This window comes from Sorghum bicolor, chromosome 2, assembly GCF_000003195.3.
Source record: "Sorghum bicolor cultivar BTx623 chromosome 2, Sorghum_bicolor_NCBIv3, whole genome shotgun sequence".
Classification (NCBI taxonomy): Eukaryota; Viridiplantae; Streptophyta; class Magnoliopsida; order Poales; family Poaceae; genus Sorghum; species Sorghum bicolor.
Window position 1 is genome coordinate 58,721,119 of NC_012871.2, and position 8,946 is coordinate 58,730,064.

Below are 8,946 nucleotides of genomic sequence, written 5' to 3' on the forward strand. Positions count from 1 at the left end.
CCAAGAGCTTGGCCATTACGATGGTGTCCTTGCGTGGGGCTCCAAGGAGTAGGGGAAGTGCGAGTTTCTTGATATCTCGGAATAAAATAAGTCATCGACGGAAGTTTAACATTCTCTACTTATTAAGCTTCCATAGTTACATTGCTTACCTAGGTTGTGTGCTTTATATTCCTAATCTAGCTTGCTAGGTAAGTTATAGGACTGAAATCTGTGGTGCAAAACTTTTTTGCGAAAGAGATAACAACACCTAACAAATTGTAGTCCATGTTTAGATAAAAATCTTGCATAGATTTTGTTAAGTAGAAATAGAGGCAAGTACCTTTTAGAAAGTCTAATTCAATCCATCCTCTCTCTTAGGCATCATGGTTCCTACATCCTCAACTTAACATGGGTGCTTGTGCTTTTGTAGATTTATTATGGTAGATTTTAACTACATTATTCTTTCAGCGGTAGAGGTTTGACAACAAAACTATCTATGTGAATGTAATATTGCTAAATACTCCAAATTATAAGTCGTTTTAGCTTTTGTAGATTTATGTTTTTGCTGTGTACCGAGCCAACGAGTAAATATCTAGGTGCATAATAATTAAGATTGTGTATCTAGAAAAACCAAGATGACTTATAATTTGGAACGGAGAGGTAACACCTAAACAATTTTAGAAGACAATGAAGTACATTTCTCTTTTTTTCCTAACACAAATTTCGCTTTTTGGTCAAACAAAATTGAAAAGTCACGCTGGACAACATAAAGTCGTCCTCCCTATCCCTGAAGAAAGACAATCCAGAAATCGTGCACTGGAGGAACCACATTCCAAAGTCGTCCGCTTGGGAACGATTTTCTTTATTCTTTTTCCAGTAAATGGTTTCCTTTCAGAATCGTATGTTATATTTCTGCAAAGGCAAATTCATTCTACACCAAAAGATGACATAAAGTAATTCGTTCGCTGGGTAGACCATTTTACCCAATTTCATTTTACCATCCATTGACTTGTAAAAATCGTCCCACTGTAGACGACACTTATTATTTTCTAATGCAGAGACAAGCTAGGTCGCAGGAGCAGGGGCACCGACCTCGTTTGCTGCCACTGACAACAGAGCGAAAAGGCCATGAGCAACAACAGCACCAAGCTCCTGGAAGAATGCAAACGTGCCTTTCTGTACAATTCTGTAACTGATTCTGTGGGATCGGATCCCCATTTTGAGCTTTGTATATTTCATCACGAACGATGGACAGGGTACTTCTCGATCAACTCGAACAGCTCGTCTCCAACACCGAAACCGAGCATCCTGGCCATGTCTGCAGTCTTCAACCTCGGCTTCGGATGATTTTGCTGCTTCAGCCAAGTCTCCACAGCAAACACTTTCTTCATCACGAACAGCTCCAGCGCCTCTGGGTTGAAGACCACACCCAATCGCATGCTCATCTGCAGATCATCGATCCACGAAACATTTTTGTACACCGTAAATTTTTTAAAGGGTGCATAGAACCACTTTTTCTCTCTGAAATTACCTGATGAGGGACAAGCATTGCAGTGTATCTCGCAAGCTCGCCAGCTCTCCAGTCAAGTACAACTGGGAACCAAGGGTAAGCAGCGTCAAGCCTCACGAACCACAGCCGTATGTCAGGGAACTCTGACAGCTCACGCGTGTCGTACTCATCCTCTCTCTCGTAGTTAATGGTGAACCCAACGGTTTGATCCAACAGGGTTTTTGAATCAGCTGAACAATACACAAAGTCCTTGTCAGATCACAAACTCGTGAATGCCAGTTGAATCTAATGGTATGGTGTTCTAGATATGATTGTGTGAACCTGCTGTTAAGGAACTCAAGTCACCAAGTGCTTCTTGAACCGGCGATAGGTCGAGTGTTCGGATGGTGTTATTGTTGATAATGATCTCAAAACGCCCTTCGGTAGGTGGTGGCGGAGGTTGGACCTGTGGGGTCTCTGCAGAAAACACAACCCAAATGGTTACTTACAAGTGCAAATGCCAAGGCTCAAAACTACTATGGTTCCATGATTTGGACAAATGGAGACACTCAAATGAAACCTAGAAATAGTGACCAGGCATGGCTGAAAATGCATAACCACTTGGCTACAAGTACAAATGAAACATAGGGTTAGGGACCCATTGGAAATTGCCTAAATCCATTGCATATTGCCTAAATCCATGAAAACACAGTTCAAAGGTTGTACCTCAGGGGAAATTATCGTCATCCGTTGCAAATTGCCTAAATCCTGTCTTTGCCGCAAGTGAGCCCTATGTGTCAGTGTCACACCGATGGCAAATAGGTAGGGGATTACAAAAGTTTCAGAGCTCAATATCTGATTGCCTATCTTTGTAGTGTATGATACTGGTGCTCATAGCATCAGTGGATAAATTCTTGGAGAAAATCTTTTGACACCAAATCCGTGGTGCAAATTGCTGTCATCCTTTATCCTTTGAGTTCTTGAGTCTAGCACTAGCACTACCGCACGTGTCAGGCTTGACGCTGTGGTGCTATGGCTGGCTACATTCCACAAACACAATGCTAAAGATTATCACTAGCAAGCAAGTGAGACCTATCACCTAGACCTACAAGTAAATTGAAATTCCTGCCATAGTCGAAACATAAAACAATTGGTTTCAGAGCAAAATGGTGGACGTCCTGCTGCAACATTGTTTACTAATAATAGCCTATAGAACAATGGACCAAGTCTACTTCTATCTTTAGATGACAACGGGCATATTACCCGCGGGTGGGAGACATATAGACCCGCACTCAAAATATAGTTTATGTAGTAACCTATCGCTCGTAGGTATTACACAGGTATACACAAAAATATATTGCCTTACTACATAAATTAATGTATTACAATTCATTTGATAGTAAATTACTACACAGAGATTGCCAAAGTCCAAGGTGATCTTAATCCTGTGGAAGAAAATTAAAAGGCTGACAAAGCCATTTTTAGTAATGCTCCAGCAGTCTGACGCAAGTGAAGAATCAGAAGTTGAGATAATCCTACTAGCTGCTTGCTTAAAAGACATGTAATCAAGGAACCACTTGACAAGCTTAGTCCATCATTAAGTATTATTGAAAATGCATCAGAGATCAGACCAAACTCTAGTGAATGGAGTGAGACTTATGTTGCTTTCATATTTATGAGGATCATAGTTGTATGTTTGGAGCAACTGCTCAGTTCTGCTAAGCTGATGCCTGATCCTATTACTCTTATGACAAGTTTGCACAATGTTTTAGTATCTCTCATGCTAGAAAGACCAATAGTTTTGTGCTTGACCAGTGATCATGCACTGAAACGGGTGAATCAGGAGGATGCATCATCTAATTCTGTTCTCAGTTCACATCAGACCATTGATTAGTCGAAATTGTTTTACCTGACGACATCACTTTGTTCGGTACTAGTACATTCAGAGAGGATCAGTTGGCCGTTGATTGATTAGTGGGAGTGGAAAAGGAAAAAAAAAGAAAATCACCGTCTTGGCCCATGGAGAGGGAGAGGTCGTAGTTCCCGGAGGGGTTGAACGCGACGCGTGCGGCGAACCCAGACGCCCGCTCTGCCCTCGCCGGCGCCGCTCGGAGCTGGACGGGCAGCTTCCCCGTGGCGGAGCAGCGGGAGGCCGGATGCAGCGGCGGCGGCGGGCTGCTGCTGATTTGCCGCATCGGGGCAAGGCGGTGCGGCACAACGGGAAGGTGGTGGGCTGCGGCTGCTGCTGCCATCGTCGGTGGGCGCGCGGCCGCCGGCGAGGCGAGTTGCTGCGGCGACGCAACGGTCGAGAACTGCGGGGTCGCGCGGTTCACGCTTGTCCTATCCGTTTCTCTCTTCTTCTTTTTTATCCTGTTGGTTTTAGCAGAGCAGCGGCCGGTTCTGTGAGGCGAGATGGGCCATGATTGTTGGAGTTGGAGGTATTCCTTCCTCAGATGGCCCAGAAAGTAATAGTTGGGCGGAACGTTACGGACTTACGGCCTAGAAACCAACTCAACCCGTTGGCGCGTCCAGCCCAACAACAAACCCCAAATCCCGGCTTATACAATGGGTTTTATAATAACTTCTCTAATTAGCAGCAGCTTATATGTCATGTTTGTTCTAATAATTTACTCTCAAATTACAGTTTGTCTTGTTTTGTATCGCTACCCTCATTTTTAATGAATACTCCCAATTGGCAGCAAGTCATGTTTCCTACCTTTTTTATTTATTGTATAATAATTTGCCCCCCTTAATTGGCAGCTTATGTATTGTTTATTTTAATAGTTTGGTCCTCCAAGTTGCATCTTGTTTTTTTGTTCCGTTACTCTTTTTAGGGATTAAGTACCTTTTATGTAAATGCTATATAACAAATTTATTATATTCGATACTATGTAAAAACTTTAGTATTCTTTAGAGTAGCAAGTTTAGTATTATATCGAAGCAACTCTTTTTATAAATCTCCCAACACATTTTTATGCATAAATTGCTACTAAAATAAAATTCTTTGAAACATACGCAGGTGGGGTATAGTTTTCTTTGTTTCGTCACCTAGAGAATACCTATGCAATGGAATTGAAAACGGATATACCTTCAAAAGTTATAGCTTTTTTAAGAAATATATTTTTTTTGGAAAATGTGTGCAAGGGAGTGCTGGAGCATCATCGTAATCACTCTTGCCCAAACGCTGGGGCGTGTCCGGACTCCGGAGGCAGGTAGGGTCATGCTCTTGACGTTTGCGTGACCTGTCGTAGCTTATCGCAGTCCAACGTAAAAATCATCCATCAATATGTGTGTTTATAGTTAGCCCGCGATAGTTGAGCGAGTCCATACGGAGATTATCAATGTGGAGTGAGCGTAAATTTCACCACTGCCTCCATCAGAAAAGATAAAAAGGATTGCACATGCCTTGAGTTATTATAATAACTAAATTATCTACATCTACCTTATAATCCTAAACATCACTAAATTATCTCCGTATACATAGTATCTACATCAGTAGCCCACTGGCATCAATCTGTATGTCAGTGTGCCACATCTTCTACTAACTTGCATTTATTTCAACTATACATAACATTACTCCAAAAAAGCCGCTATAAGTCATTATAGCAACCGAAGATTGATCGCTATAACCCTTCACCTACCGATGCCAATGTTTTTAGCCATGCAATCTCGACCAATTATTACAGGGAGAATAAATAGAGTTAGTCAACTCATACAAGGTGAGTAAAAGAAAAGCACACGCCATTAGAGGATATATGTTCGAAATTTGTCTGTCTCGTCTCTCTATGATCGTGCAAGTTATAGGAGAGTATCCAAATATGGCGGGCAGCCTGATCCTAGGACAAATTAGAATGACTGACACTATTATTGGATAGAATATGCAAACCTCTCATGCCTATACGAGCTAGAGTACATAATTCAAATTCAAGATGAATGTACGATGCTATCGTTGAATAAATCTTCAAGCAGCAAATCTACCATGCTGTCGCATAATAAGCTGTACATCCAATTGCAACAAACGAGTATGTCTTCAAGTAAACAATAAATGGAGACAGTGGATTCATTTGGATGTCAAACTGTCAGATTATGGTGTATGGCCTGTTTGGCAGAGCTCTAACTCACAGCTCTATGCAGAATCTGTGCCTGTTTAATAAAATAAAATATCTTAAACTTATAATTTTAATCTAAAAGAAGAACAAGGTGACTAAACAAAAGACCCTCGATCAGTCCACAGCTCCAGCTCTACAGATTTCTAGAGCCAGAGATGACTAGCTCTAGCTCTACAAATTTGTAGAGCTGTACAACGCATACCAGTACAGTATAACTGAAGTTTCCTGGTCAAAAAAGAACAATAGTGTCCTTCCGTTAAATATATGTAGTGAAAATTAAGAAATTAACATCTATTGGGACTTCCTCACACTATAACCATGTTGAGTTGGACTGACTTGAATATAACCCACCTAATGCCATCCATCTCAATCTCCCTATCCCATACCACATGAGTATCCAAACACCACCTAAGATTGAACATGCATTCTTGTATACAGAGGTTTCAATTGTGAAAATATATTTAATACAAAATGAAATGGATATCAGCAGTGGTTCAGAAGAAAGTAAACTGAGCAAATCAAATCTTTTAAAATGCTCAAGCACAGGTGTTATACTTACATGTTAATCGAGATTGCAGATATTTGAGGTGTGAGTGACACATGACAATTCCTATTGAGTGTCTCCTCTTCAAATGAAGTTGAACATGACAAGCAATGTTCTTTAAATTTATATAGTGTTTAAACTTAACATGATATGCTCCCAATCCAGACCCTCAATCAGTACATCATACTTGTGGTCCATATGTGACTGCAAGCAATCAAGAACATCCAGGACATTGTTTACCTGGCTCTTTGATCTGTTTTCTGCTGTGAAAGTGTAAACTTTATTGCCAACTTCTATCCAACTGCACCCGATGTTTGTTTTCAGTCCTCTCTCCTTCATCACCTTCCTCACTCTTGCCACATCATCCCAGCAGCCAATGCTCCCATACAAATTCGCTAGCTGGACATGAGTTGCAGCACAACTTGGCTCCAGCTTTAGACGGTGCTCTGCAGCTTGTATTCCGATCGAAATGCTCCCATGCACCCTACAGGAAGCTAGCAGGGAGCCCCATATGACACCATTTGGAGGCATGGGCATTGTCTGGATCAGATCCCATGCTTCATCAAGCAGCCCTGCACGGCCAAAAAGATCGACCATACATGAGTAGTGATCTATCTCTGGTATTACTCCATGTTCAATCATTGCCCTAAAGCAGCGTCGGCCCTCCGCCACAAGGCATGCATGCCGGCATGATGAGAGCACGCCTAGGAAGGAGATTGCATCCGGTATTATATGCCCTTCCATTTCTTTAAGCAAGCCTAGGCAATGCTCAGCAAGGCCATGTTGTGAATATCCAAAGATCAAGGAGTTCCAAGAGACCAGGTCTTTGCATGTAATGCTCTCAAATACAGCTCGTGCTTCACCAATACTCCCACACTTTGCATACATTGATATCAATGCATTGGACACATGCACATAGGAATCAAAACCCATTCTCATTTGTAGGGCTTGCACGCTTTTACCAAGTACAAGAAATGCATGATTAGTGCAGACACTGAAGATAGTTGCAAATGTAATGTCATTTGGCTTGCACACAGACCGCCTCATCAGTGCAAACAAATGGAGACATGGTTCGACCTGATTATCCTGGGCATAGCCAGAAATTAATGCTGTCCATGTCACAGTATTTTTTGCTGTCATATTTTGAAAAACCCGATGAGCAATTTCCAATTGGCCGCATCTTGAATAAAAACTGATTAGTGAGCTGCCAATGGGGATAGATGAGACATATCCTACTTTCACTAGTAGAGCATGGAACTGTACACCTGCAGTAAGAGTTTTCCCATCAGCACAGTAACTCAGTGCAGATGCCAAAATAGATGCATCTGAACTGATTTGTCCCCTCCTATGCAACTCCACAATTTGCATAAACATGTCCTCCTTTGTGAGTTTAGTTATGGAGGGGCAAACTGAGGTATTATTTGAGAAAATGTTACTGCGTTCAGGCTGTGCTTGGTTTGAGCTTGAGTTAGCAAAGCTCTCTTTACCCTTACGCATAGCATGCAGTCTTGATTGTACTCCCAAGATGTCACCCATACAACCATTGATAAGGCGGTGATGCGACGGAACTTCCTCTTGGTCATGATGATGCTTGGATGGTACAAGGTCCAAAACTCTCAATGCATTTTGAAGGTTGGCATGCCTTTGCTTTCTTGATTTCTCAAGTGTTGGGGATGTGCTAAAATTTGCCACAACTAGATGAAGAGTTGCAGCCACTGCTGGCATAACAGCATGGCATTTGAGATGACAGTGGCAGAAGAGATGTGTGTGCATGTCAGCAGTGGACCATCAAGAAAAATTCCCATGGGTGTGCACATTCCACAGGCGCAAACAAGTTTGATTTTATAGTATAACTGCATCATAAATTCAGTATAGTTAAGTCAAATTGTCAAAGATAAGGCTAATTGTGCTAGGCTATAATTGTTTAAGCAAAAGTATCAAACAGTCTTCCATGGCTAGAAAATTACAAGTATTCTACGAAAAATTAGAGCATCGCACAATATTGTTTCATGTAATTTCAAAATGCTTCACAATACTAGGTCTCTACTAAAATCACAGAATAGTTAATTGCAAAAGACGGTGGAAGAAATAGATCTGTTTTTTTTTTCTGAACACACTAGCAAGTTCCTTTAGGATACCAGAGACTTCTACGTGGCATTCATACGCTGAATCACAAATTCATACTTCCCAATTTCCCATCACCGATTACTCACCAGAGATGCAGCGTAGCAGTAGCACTTAGCATTAGCATAGCAGCAGGGGAAGAGGCAGAGCACTAGAGCAGCAGCGGCCAGCAGGCACTGCGGCACTGGTCATTGGGCAGGGGCGCTGACAGCCCGACCACGCTGCAGCTGCGCAGCCACCCTGGAGGATGGGGGCGTGCGGTGCGACCACCCAGCGGAGTAGAGCTCCCACGGCACCGCAGCGCGACGTCAGCGCTCAGATGGCGCTGAAATCAGGAAAGACGGGGCGGCATCGTCTCGTCTGGCATCATTGGCCTGTCTGGGACAACCTCTCGTTGAATCAAAGCAGCTAGTGGGGAAAAGCGCGATAGGGGCGGAGGGAGGCGGCGGCGGAGGACCGTGGGGGAGGAGATCGGCGACGGCAGAGGACGACCCCACGGTGGCGCGTGGTGGAGGGGCGGCCGGGCGGGGCGGCGCGGAGGCGGAGCAAGAGCGATTAAGGCCGGAGCATGGGTCAAACTTCGAAGCCCATAAGCCATAAGCATCCTTTGCTGGGCCAAAAGCCCAGCTCTCCAAACAAATGCACTGCTGTATGATGAAAGGACAAAGGAAAAGGAGGATATAGCCGCCTACGGCAACCTC

At 43.0% G+C, this 8,946-nt stretch overlaps 2 protein-coding genes across 2 annotated transcripts; both read right to left on the reverse strand.

Moving 5' to 3' along the window:
* Positions 810–3,826, reverse strand: LOC8060231 (protein CHLORORESPIRATORY REDUCTION 6, chloroplastic). The gene is made up of 4 exons (XM_002462318.2): positions 3,477–3,826; positions 1,811–1,945; positions 1,511–1,719; positions 810–1,424 (listed from the first exon to the last, which is right to left on the reverse strand). The coding sequence occupies exons 1-4, from the start codon at positions 3,718–3,720 to the stop codon at positions 1,218–1,220; spliced, it is 795 nt and encodes a 264-aa protein (XP_002462363.1). The 5' UTR covers positions 3,721–3,826; the 3' UTR covers positions 810–1,217.
* On the reverse strand, positions 6,025–8,885 carry LOC8060232 (pentatricopeptide repeat-containing protein At2g37320). Its single transcript, XM_002462319.2, has 2 exons — positions 8,335–8,885; positions 6,025–7,974 (listed from the first exon to the last, which is right to left on the reverse strand). Exon 2 carries the CDS (start codon positions 7,892–7,894, stop codon positions 6,245–6,247), a length of 1,650 nt encoding a protein of 549 aa, XP_002462364.2. The 5' UTR covers positions 7,895–7,974; positions 8,335–8,885; the 3' UTR covers positions 6,025–6,244.

Excerpts from the sequence above, each read along its gene's own strand:
- LOC8060231 (XM_002462318.2), bottom strand. The coding sequence starts at position 3,720 with ATGGCAGCAGCAGCCGCAGCCCACCACCTTCCCGTTGTGCCGCACCGC. Across the intron at positions 1,946-3,476 it reads CCTCTCCATGGGCCAAGACG|AGACCCCACAGGTCCAACCT; the intron begins GTGATTTTCTTT and ends TGTTTTCTGCAG. Across the intron at positions 1,720-1,810 it reads CTTGAGTTCCTTAACAGCAG|CTGATTCAAAAACCCTGTTG; the intron begins GTTCACACAATC and ends TGTATTGTTCAG.
- LOC8060232 (XM_002462319.2), bottom strand. The coding sequence starts at position 7,894 with ATGCACACACATCTCTTCTGCCACTGTCATCTCAAATGCCATGCTGTT.